The sequence below is a fragment of the Cavia porcellus genome, unplaced genomic scaffold, assembly GCF_034190915.1.
Source record: "Cavia porcellus strain 051 isolate PalLab524CR breed Dunkin Hartley unplaced genomic scaffold, mCavPor4.1 scaffold_9, whole genome shotgun sequence".
NCBI classification, from domain to species: domain Eukaryota; kingdom Metazoa; phylum Chordata; class Mammalia; order Rodentia; family Caviidae; genus Cavia; species Cavia porcellus.
Genome location: NW_026947492.1, coordinates 2,664,040 through 2,681,884, shown reverse-complemented (window position 1 = coordinate 2,681,884; position 17,845 = coordinate 2,664,040). Strand labels below are relative to the sequence as shown.

The following is a 17,845-nucleotide window of genomic DNA, read 5'->3' as shown; positions in this document are numbered from 1 at the left end:
AAACCGCGATGAGCCAAGCTCCTGTTTCTTACCCCCAAGAGGCATCACTTTTCAGACTGCACATCCTTCCTCCCTCGGGCAGTAAGAGGCTGCTGAGTGACCACCCCGGCAGGGGCTGCCGGCTAACGCCCCGCCACGTCAGTTACACCTGCCTCTTCCCACAGGGTTTTGTTATTAGCGGGAAGTTTTGTTTAAAGAGGACCTGCACTGCTGTTACGGGACAAAGCCATGTTCATTTCATCTGAGTCTAGATGGAAGAATTCTAAATTCTCACCCCGAAACCAACGCCATGCAGGATTTACTAATCTCAAATCCTATCTGAATCCAGGGATGTGCATGCGCATGGAGCCCAAGCAATTAAAAACAATTCTTCTCCACAGCTAAGGAATTTCTTAAATTGAATTACAGTCAAAAGAACCACATTCTCTGCCACCCCACACCATCAATGCTTGTTTTTACTGATAAAGTTTAACAACATATTGTGTACTAACGGTTAAGTATCTGTAAACAGTTACCATATGGACAAGGCTGCTTTTTGTACTCAGGGACGATGGGTCTCTTCCTCAGGAAATTATCCAGACTGGGGCCGTGTCTGCCAAGCGGGTCATCAGGCGGCATGAACCTGTTGGGGTGACAAAAACGATGCCTGAGCAGGAGGCCACAAGTCTGTAGACAGAGTTCGAGGATTCAGTCCCTCTAACGGACATTTTTGAAATTCTAATCCAAGTTTCGATTCAACACTGAAAAGATAAGATTAGTACATGAAGCACTCCTTTCTTAAGACAAAATAAGACGTTTTAAGGTGAACTTCCACTTGTTTTAATTCAAGTCAGTTTTGATCTAGCATATTCCAATTAATTTTTCTCTTTTTTGTCTTGGGATTTTAGAAGAACTTTAGGAAATAATTACAGGACATTTTCGGAGAGCTCTGGAAATATCGGCATCGGGGAGCAGTACGGAGCAGGAAGGAGGGGAGGAGCGGCGCAGGGCCGCAGGAGGACAGACGGCCGGACCCCAATCGTTTGTCGTCTGCTTTACGCACGAGGTGGATAAACTTTCCTGATTTAGATTCGGAAGAACCAAGTAATGGTTAGCATGGTCTGTCTCTGTTCTACTTTCCTCCCACTACAAAATGGACTTAACCACCGAGAGAAAAACACCTTGATGAAGTCAGCTCATTTTAGACTAACTGTCCAGTGGAGTGTGCATAACAAATAAAGTCCTGACTAAGGAATTCCAATTTTCCTACGCATTATGTTAATGTCTGAAATAAGCACACATATTTACCCACCAAATAAGAATGCAAGTAATGTATAAACTCATAGGGGAGTCAAAATGGCTACGAAATAACATTTAGCAAGGAGTACAGTGTTGTTATTATAAAATAATGTCACAAGGTTGAAAGATGGATGACCGTCACCCAGTCTCACAATTCTAATAATATTACATGCAACGTGTTTTTCTTTGTCTTTTTGAGACAGGATCTCACTATGCAGTTCAGGCTTGCTGTCGGTTCATGTTGTAGCCCAGGTTGGTCTCAAATTTGCATCGATTCTCTTGCCTCAGCCTCTCCAAGGCTGGGCACCACACCCGGCTTTGTGCTGTCTTTGTAAAATGAGAATGTTTTCCCACCTTTTACAGCCTCCATAGTAATTCTGGACAGATAAATAATATTTCAGTAGGATATGTAAGTTTATTGATCTCTCTGTTGTATGTTTAGCTGCCTTTGAATGGGGCTGGGGATTTAGCTCAGCGGCATAAGCGCCTGCCTTGCAAGCAGGCGGTCGTGAGTTCGATCTCCGGTACCAATAAAAAGTAAAAAGACAAAAAAAAAAAAAAAAAAAAAAAAAGAAAAGAAAGAAATACAGAAATGAATGCATCAGATCTTTTTCTTATATTGTCCAAGAACAGACATTATTGGGTTGAGAAGGTAAACACTTTAACTTTGATAACCTCTGCTAAATTGTGTATCAGTTTACACATAGCTTTTTAAAAAATCAGTACATGTATGTAGCCTGTAATTTTTACATTCCTTACGGGGAGTTGGTACACGTTCACAACACACTTGCACCCCTTTTCCATGCCCGTTCCCCTCCCTTCCTTGGCCTCCCTCCGTGTCACAGTCCCCTTTCCTCTCTTTTTGTGCATATTTGCGGTGCACAATGTGTACATTCCTTGTGTGTAGTTGTACATGCACATGGTTCAGCTTGATTCCTGTTCTCATCCTGTCTCTCCCTTCCCTCCCCTGGGCATGTAAAAATGTCTTTGTGAATTAAACAGATAGTAAAATAAACACTTTAGATTCAGACTGCATTTCTACATGGCTGTAAACACTTCTCACAAACAACCTTTCTCGTGGTTTTGTCCATTCATCGATTTGTATTCTATGATGATGACTAGAATCTCACATTTCTGTGGTAACTTAAACAAACAGGTATGTATTAAGTTATTTGTTTTTGGTGGGAAGCTTTTCCTCCAAAAGCTTTGTTTTTGGAGTCCAACTTGGGTTGGAAAGGTGGCTTTTGGGGGGCTGACTACAGAACCTGCTCTTCTGCCGGTTGCTGAGGGCTCCTCGGGAGGCTGTGAAGCCTCTGGGCAGGCCTCTGCCAGCGGGGGCCTGCGCTCACCTGGCCTCCTGCAGTCTGCAGTCTCCTGATTCCCCCTGACGGCTGGCGGGCAGATCAGCTGGCAGAACCCTGACTGGGCCCAGCCCCTGGCAACAAGGGGAGGCCACACGGCAGCCCAGAAGGGGACAGTCAGCGGCGGGTCTGCAGCGGCAGTGGCGGTGGTTTACTTACTTGTCGTTGACGAAGGAGTACATCAGCAGCCGCTCGTCGATGAACCTCTTCCACTCCGGCTTCTCATTGGCCAGGTCCCGGTAGTTATCGTTGGACACAATGATGCCGTCCGACTCGAAGGCCAGCTTCACGATGAACCTGTCGTCGTAGCACACCACCCGCCTGCCCTGGACTCTCCGGGACGGCGTGAACACGAGGATCTTCTCCTTCTCTAACTTGCGTAAAATCTCCTGATCTGCAGGAATAACAGGAGTGGAACTCAGGGCTACAACGTAACACCCGGCCAGGTTCGCACGTGGGAGCTTCCCCATGAAGGACAAGCCACGTAATCGTTTAATTAGAGTGTGAGTTATATTTTATAGACTTAGTATACTCTGTAACTTTCATTTTAGGAATTTCAACAATACTCTAAAAGTAGTTTGAAATCTGCAACACGACTAGGGAACTGCGACTCTCATCCCCGAAGCCTTGGCCTCTCCAGAGCAGAGCCAGGCCCTGCCCCGGGCTCCGCATCCTGGGCAGTGACACCGCCCGAGGCGGCTGGGCAGCGCCCAGGTGAGCAAGCAGGTGCCGCCCTCCCAGGACCGTGCATTTTGGGGGGATTCTTTCTAAACGGATGCAATGGGGAGAACCTGAACAGTGCAGAAGTAGTGGAGGCAGCAAAAGGAACAAATTTTAAAAAGCAGCAGCGAGGCCCGAAGTGCTGTCACACGGCCTGGCCGCCGCACGCTCTCGTCTGTTCTGAAAACTGCAGCAACAAATGGCGGCTGCTAACTTTTTAAAAATTCCACCCTAACGATTCCTCGTGTCTGCTGCGCTGTGCTAGGCATCAGGGACACGGAGGTGAAGACGACCTCTCCGAGGCGCTCTCCCTGTCAGACGCAGGGAAAGCAGGGACACAGCAGATGCCACACTCCGCAGGGGTGGAAGGGTGGCGCAGCCGGCACCCGCCGGCTTGCTGAGGATGTTTCTGAGCAGTGCGTTCAGTTAGAATGCTGGTTTAGAAAAGCGAAGCAAAGACCAGTGAAAGAAATGTGGGCAACAGGGTCAGCACACCGTGCTAAGTCTGAGGTCTGCCATCTCCCTCGTGGGCAGCCCCAATCTCACCGCGCCTGCCAACGCGGCCAGCGTCAGCCAGCCGACATCCCCAGACAGAGCCACGCGCAGGCCTGGAAGCCGGGAACCAGGGCTTCAGCTTGATTTTCATTGTTGAGCTCATTCATTTAAACCACACAAAACAAACACAATCAAAGGCCCAGATTCAATGATAGAATCCGTCCCATTAGAATTCCTTTGTGTGTTTTTCTGATAAACATTTTGGGGACAGGCACCATGCCTCACTGAGCGTATATGTTGCCCGGAAAACACTTAGTACATGCTCAATAAACGCTTATGGAATAAATGCATAACTGAACCACTCAAAGATGCCGCTCGGAAGCCTTTGGTTTATTCACGAGTGATGCGGGGTGGCGATCTTGGCTGTGACGCCTTGAGGCTAAACAAAGAGACCGGAGGGGGAGCCTGCAGCCCGACGGGCCCCATCTCACCTTGCTTAATCTGCACTTACAGGACAGTTAATGGGGTCGAAACGACACAGACACAGTTCCAACTTGCATGCAGTTTCCTTACAGCTAGTAAGTTAGTGCAGCTAGGGCTCGTTAAGTATTTGTTAAATGAATGAAAGATTAGGGAAAGCGCTAGTCTAAGTTTACGACTCTGAAAACTAACTTTTTTTTAATCGAGTCTTTTTTTTGGTGCAATGAGTCCTGGACTATTTGATTTATCAGATGTTATTTGGTTGAGGCCTTTACTCAAGAAAATTATTACCTTGGGGGAGAAAACCTTTCACAATCTCTGACCACAGTTCTGGCATTTTTCAAAGTGCGCTGTGCTGCGGCGCTCAGGGCCGCGTGCCGGGTGCTGCGTCAGACCCGGCCGGCCTCACGCTGGGCAGTGCTGCTCTCTCTAAGAGCTCACACTCCTTCCCGCTCAGAGACTGCAATCCACTAACATAAACCCTGCTCTTCGTTTTTAATCATCTCCACCCTCAACTATCAAAGTATTCCCAGGTCCGTGTAGACAATTAGTAAAGTAAGATTACTGAGAAACAGGGAGAAATACAGGCTCCTAACCCCAGCTCCCAGCAAGGCTGCTGGCATCAGCCTTTCCCTTCTGGCCACTGGCGTGGTTTTTCTTTTTACTTGTCACATATATATGGGATAATAAAACCTGACTTCTATGGAACACACACTTATAGTGAAAATTCTGCCTAAACATTCTAATATACATTCTATTATACAGACGTGACTTAACTTATTGAACCCTTCTTCAAACAGAGTGTATAATATTTTTCTCAAAATAACACTGAATGAATGTCTTTGGTTATAAACATTTGTCTGTATTTCTGCTTACTTTTGGGGGAATTTATTTCCAAAATGGAGCTAGTAGATCTAAGAGTACAACTGTCCGCCCTCACCCACGGGCATGTGTTTCAAGACACCCCCTCCCAGTGGATGCCTAAAAACATGCAGTATTAAGCCACATATATGTATATATAAGGCTAGTGCTCATTAAGCATTTTTTAAATGAATGGGAGATTAACAAAAGTATTTCTCTGAATGTACAATTTAAAAACTGTAACATTTTAAAATATGGGGCTGGAGATACAACTCAACGGCACAAGCACCTGCTGGCAAGCACAAGGTCCTGAGTTCGATTTCTGTACATGTATATGTAAATAACAACACCAAATGTCACCAGCTGTTGCCTGTGAACTGTGGTGTGTGAGGCCTTCACTTCTCCCTGTTTCTTAGGCATTTCACTTCCCTAACACCACACACACACACACACGCGCACACACACACACACACACACACAAACGCACACGCATGCACCACACACAGTGTTCTCCTCTACTCACTGACTTATCGTAAAGTGCAATTTATAAAGCAGGCAAGAAAAGATGAACAAGAATAAGGGTAAAAGTGAACAATTATAACAATACAACAAATTATTAGAGATCTTATCAACATCAGCATATGATTTGTTTTTTTTCCTTATTGAGAATTTGTATCTTTTCACTTGCAAGAATTTACAGTTTCTGATTGGCACACCTCAAGTGCAGCACACTCTTGAGCTTCGGGGCCGGTGTTAGTGACGAAGGAGTCCTCTGAGCACAGACGCGACACCAGTCACTCTCACAACCTGCAAAGGCTGCCGAGAGCCGAGCAACGGGATGAGCCAGGCCCCAGCGGAAGGGGCGGTGGCAGGAGATCTCAGCACATGGCCTGGAGCAGCTTAATCCAAAACGCATCACTACGCATTTCTGGAAGTCTCCGATTGGTATCCGGGACCACAGTGGACTGGGGGTAAATGATGGGAAGAGAACCTGTGCGAAGGGCGGAGCTCTGTGCTTCCACTTTAAGGTCAAATGTTTCCCAGAAGGTCCGAACAGTTTGTGCTGTCACACAAGTATATTAGTGGCTTCCTCTGGACACTGAAGGTGATCGATTTTAGGCTTATTTCGATGGGTGAAAACCAACAATTGTCCAGAGCTGCATTTATTTACTGGTGCTGGACTTTTCCCTCCTTACTCAGCACGCCAGAGTTGTCTAATTCTCATTATTTTAGCCATTTGGATACTAGTAATAGCTTTGTGCTTCTCAATCTGTGTGATTTAAAAAAGTCTCGACCAGTATATTCTTCTAAAGAATTACTCCAGCACTTTGGTCTATGGCTTGAACACGCTGGCTCTTTACTTTGCTTTTTTACCCCCTTGGTTTTTTGAGCCAGGGCCTCCCTGTACAGTGCTGGTTGACCCTGCACTCACTACGTAGCCCAGCCTGGCCCTGAGCTGCAGTGACCCTCCCGTCTCAGCCTGCCCAGTGTGGGTCACAGGCGGGTGCCATCAGGCCTGGCCCCCACTAGGTGGTGTTGTCAGGCTGTGGTCCGGGCCCGGGCTCTGGATGGCACCATCACTGTCTTAGCCATCTCATTCTAATTTAACAGTGTGTCCATAACTGCAGATAAAATAAAAGTCTCAGAATAATCTTCCTTTCTTACACAGTAGATGATCTCTTCTGATCTGCTCTCGCCACACACGCTTTCCAGGGTTTCTGTGAGCAGCACAGGCAGAGAGAAGGACACAGCGTGGATAATGACTGGGAGTGACTAAAGCTGAACAGATTGTTCAAGACAATCACAGGAACATCCTTCCCTGAAACGCACACGGGATAACATGAAGCCCAGACGCCAGGACTGGGGTCTGGTGGCTTCCTCCTTCCTGAGGACAGAGAGTACACCAGGGTTACAGGCTTTTCTGGCTGGGAGCCCCGAGAGCGCACCAACCACCCAGTCTAATACGATGTGGCCCGGGAGCAAAGCGGGGTTCGAGCACATTCAGCGTTGCTCAGAGTCCTGCGGTTAGTACACAGAAAGCGAGAAGGGGTTTCCTCACTGTTCGCATATTCTGAAAATCTCTTCTCTGTTTGTGTTGAAGATGGAGCCCAAGGCCTGCAACCTTTTAATTCTGAGACAAGGTCTTGGTAAATCACTTGAATTAGTGATCTTCAAGGTGCTGGGATTACGGGCCTGTACCAACCTGGCCAGGTAGAATTCAAAACGTCTAAAGTCAGCCTTTCCGACATAAGTGAGAAAACCTGATTTATACAGCACAGATGAGTGTTTAGGTAACACAGTAAGGAATCTTCAAATTCAAAGACAACTTTAATTTTATATCCAAGAGAATGCTGAAGTCACACAGATGAAGTAGACAGAAACACTGAGAACACCCGTGTGCCAGGTGGCACCTGCACAGGTGTGACGCGGAGGGGCGACAGGCAGCTGCCTGCGGTGAGCTCACCTGTGATGAGGGCGTCGGGCCGGGACTGCTCCTTCCTCCACGCAGGGACAAACACAGTAACGTCTTTGTGGCCTCTTTCCACAAACCAGTCCACGGCCAGTTTTATTCCTCGACAGGAAAATACTTCCTTATTTCCGTGGCTGAAAGATTATTTTAGAATAGTTAAAACACAACCAAACCTAAAGTCAATCTAATTAGTTCATGTTTATAAACAGGAATGATCATCTGACTACACCAGCAGAATGAGACAACAAGTTTAAGGTGGATTTGGAGTTCAAGGTAGAATTTCTCAGAGAAATTCTAAAATTCTAAAAAATCAAAATCTATGAGAAAAGTGAAGAAAGTTAAAATGACCACATGCAGAGAATAAGGAAAAGTTCTGAAATGTAAGGCTGGAAAGGTTAACTAGTCAGAAAGATACAAACTCTTTTTGACCAGTGAAGGGTAAAAAAAGGGCTTTAACCAAAAGAATTTCAGTCAAATATCAGAGAGTCAGGCAGCAAAAGAGTCTGTACAAGCAGTGGCATGAACGCTTATGAATTTCAAAACCCTTTTTCTCCCCGCGAGTTCTTCCGTGTGTGCACAGCATCTCAACCCGGATGAGATCCGGATGTGTTAGGAGACGCACGCTCACCGACAGGAGCGACAGGCCCTCAGGCGCCACCTCCCACGACCAGCGCTGCCCCTAACTCCTGAACAGTGCTGCGCAGGACAAGGCTCGCTGATGACAAGGGCTTCCAAGACTGGACTAGGAGTCCTGGTGCCTAAAACAAGACGCCGGCCCAATTCAGTAAGTATTTACTAAGCACCGGGCTCTGCTCAAACAGTTTAACTGGTAATTCAAGTATAACTTATTCCAGCCTCCGTAAAGACAAATTCCTGCTTTGAATGTAATTAGTTGCCCTGTTTCTTCAGTTTCAACTCTGATGGCTCTATTTCTTATAGATATTTTTTCTTCTATGGAATAAGGTCTCAGTAAAGTAATGGAGGTAAATGCCTTTTTAAATGTCAGCATAAATCAAACACTGGCCACACTGATACACTGTTTCAGGGTCCCCAGGAAGCACTGGAGCCAGCTAACATGATAATGGCTTTTACTGGGAAACAGAAATGAAGCCCTTCGATTCAGGCACGTGGAGGGTGCAAATGCGGACCCTGGTTCTGCAGACGCCCCAGTGGCTGAGAGGGAGATGGGAGGGGAAATCAGAGGGCCTGTCTCCGGAGAGGTGAGGGAAGGGACAGTCTGAGTCCCGTCCCTAGGTAAGAGTGTGCCCGAGAGCCTCCAATGCTCTGCAGATGGTACAAAGGGGAACAGTGAGACTGAATCCACCTTCCGAAAGGCTACAGAAAAGGACACAGAGCATGTATAGCAAATGTCCCCAAATACACCCAACTTGCAAAACTCTCACGGTAGTTTTGGTTTACATTAGTGCTTTGAAATCTAATATGTTATGCTTTCTAGTAAACTAATAGTATTTGGCTTACAGAAAACTGACAATTTAACTGCTCTGGCTTTAAAGACAGATTTGTATATGCATTTTGTTTTTGGCAATTTTGTTTGTTAGGGGCAACTGTCACATTTACTCACTCTAGATTTCATCTATTTAAAGAGCCTCCATAAAATGTGCACAAACAGTAGACCACAGATTCTACAGATGCTAAAACAGGAAGCTGAACCATGAGATTCCGAAAATAAAGATGCTTCTCATTATCCCCTCCGCTCCCTCTTCAAAGTCTCACAGGAAGAAAGCAGGCGTGACGATGAGACACTGCACATGTGAGCGGCAAACAGGAAAACATAAACAGCCCGAGCCTCTGAACAGATGGACCCGTGTCTGCGTCCAATCTTGCTGTGAGAAAAAAGTCCCCCACTTGTTTAAGCAACTAGAGTCACATTCTCCTTTTGTAGCTGAACACATCCTCAACTGTCACACAAAGTACATCAAAACCCAAAGAACACTGGTACACTATCAACCTTAGTGTTTAAAGCAAAAGACATGACAGAAGTGTGATCACACAGCAGTAAGAAAGGAACAATTCACAGGATGTCACAGAAATTCTGCACTCTGTATTAGTACGAAACAAGGTCCCAGGACTACTGGAAGAAATCAGTGAACCCACAATCATACTGACAAACGAAATAAAAAGATTTAACAAGGATACAGATGATAGGAATACTCAACTACAAGCTCGATCTAACGGACATACACAAATCCTGCACAAAATAAGAACAGGCTGCACATGCCTGTAACTCTGATGACTGCGATGTCTCAGGCAGGAGGACTGGAAGTTTGGGGCCAGCCTGGGCAATTTAGCAAGATTCTTTTTTTTTTTTAAAGAGCTGAGACATACGCAGCTTAGTAGAGCACTTGCCTAACGTGCCACCAGTTTTGTTTTCAAAGGCAAAGATATGAACAGGCACTGCACAGAAGAGGAAACCCAAGAGACCAATAAACATGTGAAGAGATGCTCCATAGTAGAGAAATGCAAATTAAAGCCAAAATGAGACATCACTTCACACACACAAAATTGGTAAAAATAAGTCCGCAAACACCAGATGTTGCCAAGGATGTGTGAAAGTAGGGACTCATTCATACATTACAGGTGGGAGTACAAATTGGTGCATTTGGGAGAGCCATTTGGCATGCTTTCTACAGTTGTAGGCATGCTCTCTCTAAAACATGGGCCTTCTACGTCCAGGTAGAGTTAAACCCCCACAGAAATACGAAATTACATTTAACGCAGTTAGCAACTGGCTCTCATTCTCTGCCTAGCTTTAGATTTCACATGGGACATCTCCATGTTTCTGTCTCCTACAGAAGGGAAAGATAGGCAAGTGGTGGCGTACACAGGAGTCCCTGTCTCTTCCAGGATTTTCCCAGCTACCCCACCTTTGCCTCAAATCAGGCCAAGAACCGCATGAGAACCAGGGCACCTTAAAATGGCTGGGGTAGGCTTGGTAGTCACTGTAAGCACCAAGACTCAGGATTATCCTTAGTGATACTCAAGCCACAGCAGCCAACCACCAGGCACCTCTAAACCTCAAAGGGGCCTTGAACAGACCAGGAGAGCTTTGGGGAGACTGAGCCTCGTCTGGCCTTACAAAGCATGCTGAGGGATGTGACTAGTCCTGAGTCCAGATACAATGTAACAGGCAGCTCTAGGGGGTACTGATAAAGAACGACAGAATGACAGTATCAGAGTCAAGCATTAGGAAAACGGGACGCCAGAGCAAGGTCAACTAACACAAATTATATGTTGACTACTAAAAAAGAACCAGTTTTTATTCCACATTGAGAGGGAAATTCCATATAGATATGCAGCAATTTATGGGATATTTGTATGCGTTCAATCCCCACTCCCATATTAAGATGACCTATAATTTAGATGTTTCTTTAGGCAACAATTTTATTGCTATGGCTTAAATCTAAAATGTCCCACAGAAATCTTTTGCATGCAGAGGGTCTTTTGTTGCATCTTGGACTAATCTCGCCAGCAGATTAATCTGCTGATCAGTGGTAACGAGGTGGGTCCTGGTGAGAAGAGGTGGGTCACGGGGACACGTCCTAGAAAGGTGTATCTCTGTCCCTGTCTGTGTCCTTCACCTCTACTGCCACCCCACCCCAGCTCTGCCTCCTGGCCACCACGAGATGACTTTCCTCCACCAGGCCCGTTAACCGTGCTTTCTGCTTTGGGCCAGCTGACTGTGGATTGGACCCCTCAAAACTACAAGGTGAATTAAATCTTTCTTCCTTTAAGTTGTGGGTATTTTGTCCCAGCAATGGGAAAGTTGGCTAATAAATATTCCAACAATTAGGCAACCAGGCTGGTAGGTTTATTTTAATTGAATTGTTTTATAGGTAAATTTGTTTTGAGGATTCATGCTACATTGGATTAGGCAACAGACCACGGATGTCTGCTAAACAGTTTCCCTCCAACTATTTTGGCACAATGAGATTGAGTTGCTAGCGAAAATCCTAAATCTACACAGAAAATTTTGAGTCATTACTGAGCTTGAAGTTCCTATCTGATTCCCCACTGTTAACAGTAGAGACAGAACGTGTCAGTAGGTCTTTTTCATGAAACTAAAAAGTTCAGTATTTTATTCTTTCATGTTTGGAATAGGTACACTTATTAACATTCTGCTTTATAATGGCTAGAGCTACACAAACTTGAGGCACACACATGGAGTATTTAAAGATTCTTAGAAAATTTCCATTCAAAATAAGAGGGCTACTGGTAATGTCTGGATACTATTTTATATCTTGGGGAGTGAGCAAACCGGACAGCCACAAAGCCGGAATTAAGAAAATGGACGAAGATACTAAGGAGCTGTTGATCCCCATCGGCTGCTTCTACTTCTCAGGGCCTCTGCCTCAACGTGGAGCCCAGGAGAGGTCTGTGGGTGGAGGCTGGTTCCCAAAGGCTGTCTGGTCTCGGGGCAGCGTCCTCTTGGAAGGGGAAGAGAAAGAGCTGCAGACTTAACAGAATGCTGGAATACAATTCCATCTCTCAGACTCGCCTGCACTACACAAAGAAAATACAGGCGAGCAGAAATGACGAGGAAGGATCGAGTTTAGGAATGTGGGTGAGACTCCCACGATAAGGAATTAGGCTGATAGGTGGTTAGTCCGGTAACTTGGATAAAAGGGAAAATAAAAGGAGTCAGTGTACCAATCAGCAAAATGACACACACTACAGTGCCATATACAACAACTTATTTTTCACCTCCCTGTGCAGAATGTCACTTCTACTCTGAGTTCCCGTCATCAAGTGCCCTTTGTAAGATCAGGAGTTGTGGACTACCGTCTGGTCAGAGTGCACAGGCTCAGCTGACCTTACCCATTTTAGAAGTTATTTTCTTGTGCTGTGGAAAGGTCTGCAAATGTTTACCAAGGTGCTCTGCAACGTGTTTCCAGTTGACAGCCCTGTGCGAGAGGAGGCACAGCTGCTGTCTTCTGACTGGGTGCTGACTAGGGAACAGGGAGCACGAGCAAATGTAACACCCCACACAAGGCTGCGCCCTGGCCTCGCCCTGGCCTCGGAGGCGAACTGTCTCCTTCAGCAGCCAGCCGCCCGCCCCTGCTAATCCAGGCACTGCTGATAGGAGTCCCCGGAATCTTTCTGCAGGAGGTAATCCACAATGCTGCTCCACGGATGAGTCTCCTATTGATTTTAATCAGTGGTTCTTTGAGACAAATTAATGAGGATAGATTTAGAACAGAATTTTCTCCATTTCTGTCACAGCCTTGTCGCTGGGAATTGAAGCATAAATAAGAAAGGTATTTGGATAATAAAGACAGGCATGTTTCTCAGATACTGGCAAAAGCCAGTTTTGGAAAAACATGGAGAAAGATAAAACATAAAACAAAACAAATAAACAAAGACTGCAGTGTTACCTGCTCGGTTAAAATGACTCACAGCAGGGGAAGCTCTCTCTGGGGCTGCAGATAAGGAGGCAAAGTCAGAGGCCACTACTCCAAGAAGCAGGATTTGGAAAAGGGAAGAAACTGAGAGCCCGAGGAGGATGCCAGGCCGGACCGACCAGAGCTTCAGGCTCCCCCCAGACTCCTCCCGCTAGGACACAGGACGGGAAGCTGGGCGGGCACGGACACCTCGCTGCGGGGCCTGCCTCACCTTTCCCTGCTCTTGAATGCTGGAGCCTCGAGGTTTGGGATTTCTCCTGACCTTCCTTGTTTTACTTTGGCCTAGAAAACAAGCTGTAGCTTTCACCTGACATCTTCTACTCTTTTCTCTCCTCTAGTTTCCTGAGAAAGTAGGTCCTCGGGTAGAGATAGCCACCTATCTTATGGGAAAGAGACCAAGATTTACCATGTTCTGCACACCAAGCAGACTGTTTTTGGAGCTTCTGGGAGAAAAGGCACCCGACCTGGTGAATACATGCTGATTTATCCTGATAGTATGTGCTGGAGGGGGAGAGTACCATGCTACGGCCCAAATTTTGAAGATTAGTGGTCAGCACTAAAGGTAGCTAGAATGTGGGAAATAAATCACTAATTTGTTACAGCTACTGAAACGTCTCAAATTTCTGTAACTTACTGGAGAGCTCATGTTGGACAGTAAGGTGAATTTAATTTGCAGATGAGCCTGTAACAAGCACTGCTAAGATTTGGACTTGGTCAAGTGGAGCCTTTCTACTTTTTAGCCAGGAATGCCTATTCATGGCTTTAGACATGGAACAACTTATTACTTAGGAAGTCAGAAAATGAGAATTAAAATGAATGCCAATTATCTTGACAAGTAAATATATTCTTCATAACATTGTTACTATCTTTCATTACTCTGTAAATTTACTTTTTCTCACAGACCTCACAGCATTATCTTTAATTTATCCACATTTACTATTGTACATTTACTACATATGAAGAACACATAAGTTCTAGTTTTCTATCTTCAACAGAAAAGCAATTTCTAAGCGGTCAAAGGAAGGTAGTATTTGCTAGATCCACAGTGCCATAAATAACTGTCACTGGAGAATTAAAATACATTTTCACAGTATAGCCTTCAAATTAGTCATCTATGATGGTTACTAAGGTAGGTTTTATAGTATGTAGCATACAGAAGACGTAGAGCTGCCAAATCACCAGTAAATGGTACCTGTGAGACTTACCTACAGGGAAATTAAGCCATCTTTTAATTAATGTTATTTGTAGTAAGTTGAGACTTAAAATTCCATTGAGAGGATGTTCAAGAGTTGAACCACACATTTGTGTACTAAGTCTTTGAAATCTGGTATATATTCTATATTCATAGCATTGAGACGACATATTTCAAGAATTCAATGCCTACAGGTAGCTAGTGGTTACCACACTGTGTCATGTAGGTCGACTGCATATAATTCTGATACATTTTTGTTGAAGGAGTCAGAAGCAAATTTTAATCAATTCTAGCAAGTTTTAGTCCTTCTTGTCATTTAAAACAAATACACAGAGTAGGTGTCCAAGAAAAATTTAAAACTGTTCAGTTAGTACTGTTTTTACATTGTAATTACATAACAGGATCAGAAACTAATCAACTAAAGGCAGATCTTAGCAGTTAGGCAAGATGGCCTCTAAGGTAGGAAGCAACGTTCAAATGGAAAGTGAACAGGGAAGGGGAGAAAGGAAGCAAGGAAAAAGGAAAAACAAGACAGAAGAAGGAAAAAGTGGAAGCAAAGCTTTTATAAGTGGGTGAGGAAGAAGGGCTGAAGAGAGAGGAGGGGACAGGAAAAAAGAGTCAAGAGGTACAGGAACCAATTCCCTACGACGAGTGTGGTCACTACGTACAGCAAAAGTATGCCAACAAAATTAATTTTAAAAAGTTCATACCAAAGAGTTGTCAACTTCATATAACTTCACAAAGAGATCAGATACATGAAAGGCTTTGTGTTTTTTAGAAGACAAATCAGAAGCTTAAATCCTGGTTGTATATTGTTGCAGTCTGATTTTATTTTATAAATATATGGGTTTAAAATTGTTTTTGATATAAAGGGAAGTTATAACAACTTCTACATACGCTGTGTTCATACTGTAACTGCAAATAAGTATCTGATGCCTACAGAGACTTTTAGAAAATCACGTTAATGACTCAGATTCTCTGTATCCCAGCTGACAATCGCTTGCTGCTTTCCAACACGTCTTTTTTGGAGGGCGGACTATAAACTATCAAGCACTGTCAGTTCTGTGCCATTAGCTGATATACAGAAAGTAGTGATATGCCCAGGTATCTGTTCTCCAGGAATTGTCCAGAGTTTAATCTTTGGATGCATTTTCAAGCAAGGTTTGCTTGTTTCCAACCTTAGTGCCCAAATCCACTCTTTATACTTCTCCTTAGATTGACCTTTCCTGTAGCCAAATTGTGCTCTTCCTTCATTAAATTCTGCTGGTTCTTTATCACTAATAGGTAATTCACAAGCAAACATTCCATTATCTAAAAGTAGCTCATGAGACTTTCAACAGACAAAATGCTCCTATATATTTTGCACAGAAATGCACCCAGAAAGCCCACAACTAGTCAGAAGATTTACTCCAACTCCAGAAACCTGGGTTGGTTCACTGACCAAGACACAAACCGTGGGTGATGGCGGGGGAGCTGTACAGTGTGGTCGCATCAGACAGGGAATTCGGGGGCCCCAACTCCCACTCCAACACTCGCCTTGTGCTACAGCATCATGACAAGGGACTGATAAAGCTCCGGGCGTCCTGGTTTTATTTCTCATTCTTATTTTACATGAATTCTGGAAGCAACTGAGGTAGAATGTGAAACTTGTTAGTTGTAAGCAGGGCGGAGGCTTGGGCCACGGACATGCTGCAGACATCAGACACCGTTAGGAACCCGGACGCCGACACAGCCTCCTCATGCCGCACAGATCTGCTCTCTTTCCCTCTTTGTTCCTCTTTCTGTCCTCCTCTCTCTCTCTCCCTCTTCCCCTCTCCACATTCTTTCTTTTGTACTGGGGACTGAAGCCAGGCCTCAGAGTGGGGCATGGGCTCTGCACCGAGCTACACCCCAGCCCAAACATGTATTTTCTTAATGATGTAGCAAGTATCTAAACATAAAATCACTGCAAAACTTAGACAAAGCACCGGATTAGTGTAAGAAAATACAGTTTAAGGAACAAAAAAATTTTTTTGAGTAGTTCAGCCTGGCCTTAAACTCACTGTGTAGCCCAGAGTGCGCTGGAACTTGTGACACTCCTCCTGCCTCTGCCTCCTAAGTGCTGGGATTACAGATGTGCACTGCCGGCCTGGACACGTAAGGAAATATGGGGGATCTGCGGACAGAGACTAATTCTATGTTCTCATGCTGGCCTATCCCAAGTTTAAAGGAATCACAGATTTTGAAGAACTGCGAAGTTAATGGAAAGAAATAGTAAGAGTTTCATTTTAGCAATATGATAAATATTAATCAATTTTTCATGTGTACATCAGGAGTAGAAATTTCATGGCACAGCTACACTGAGAAGTATTTGCCTTATTATGGAAGGACTTTAAGGAAGAAGGCCTATTTGTTGAACAGTCTAAAAATAATTGCTTATTTAGTAAACTTAATGTCTGTCAATATAGTGCAAAAAAGATGTTAAATCCAAAGAAGGAAACATTAGTCAAGGCAACATAGGATCATTGCAATTCTGAGACCTACACTGTGTCCCTATTCTGGGACAATTCTGAGGTCATGCAATTTTAAGAGGCCAACTGCCCTTTATGAATCCATTCATAAGAGAATGATGGGCTGCTAACGTGCTCTGCCTCCACGTGCCAAGCACCTGCTCCAAGTTATCTCTAACCGTAATGAACCTGTACAGCAAGAACTCCTCTTTCTGTAAGCTGGAGAATTTAAATAACTTTACGAGAAGCACAAAAGTAGCGTGTAGAGCATTAAATATATTTTAAAAGCTATTGCTTTCTTACTTTTATTTCGCATGTAAAGATTCATCACTTATCAGTTGTATGGTTGGCATTTAAATGAAAATAAATTCATCTTATCATAGGGAATCTCGGAGATAAAGGAAACAGAATGGTACTTTATTCTAAACACTTACTTACCATATATAATTATTAATTTTTTTAAACTTTTTATCGGTACCAGGGATCGAACTCACGACCACCTGCTTGCAAGGCAGGTGCTTATGCCGCTGAGCTAAATCCCCAGCATATATAATTATTATATTATATGTACTTATCATAGATAATAGGCTTGCTAACCTTATCATGGATGAGAAATTACAAAAGTATATTTATGAATCTCATTTCTGTTAATTAAAATTTTGGATCTGAAGTAGATGTTTTTAGAATAACTTTGTTACTTTAGGTAGAAAGTGTAAGTAGTAGAATATAAAAATTTACTATAAATTTCCTGGGTTTAGTGCTTTCAAAATTCTGGCCACGGAACATTTTATTGTGACTGACAGTTTAATGCTACTATGATAAAAATTTCTCGTCACCTCCTTCCCTCCTGAAATGCCCGAAGTGCTTCAGTTTAAGCGTCCGGCTAAGCTATTAGATGTGGAGAAGAAACAAACCTGCGTAGAGCCATTTTGATTGCAAGAGGCATGGAATGGTGCTAACAGTTATGTGGGGGCCGAGGTCTGTTTTCACAATTATGTAAGAACGGCTGTTTGAAATGCTTTAATTATGCCATCTGTCTTTATATATATAAAAGATCCCCTGTAAATAACTCTCACCTT

The 17,845-nt window shown here is 44.2% G+C and overlaps 1 protein-coding gene across 3 annotated transcripts in view; it reads right to left on the bottom strand.

Annotated features, from left to right (window-relative positions):
- The window catches only part of Zc3h12c (zinc finger CCCH-type containing 12C), a 74,277-nt gene that overhangs the window by 10,667 nt on the left and 45,765 nt on the right, over positions 1-17,845 (bottom strand). For all 3 annotated transcript variants that reach the window (XM_063255721.1, XM_013143709.3, XM_063255722.1), the window contains exons 3-5: positions 7,660-7,799; positions 2,799-3,033; positions 516-622 (exon numbers count right to left, since the gene is read on the bottom strand). In XM_063255721.1, coding sequence (XP_063111791.1) covers positions 516-622; positions 2,799-3,033; positions 7,660-7,799 — 482 coding nt within the window. The remainder of the gene's footprint in view (positions 1-515; positions 623-2,798; positions 3,034-7,659; positions 7,800-17,845) is intronic.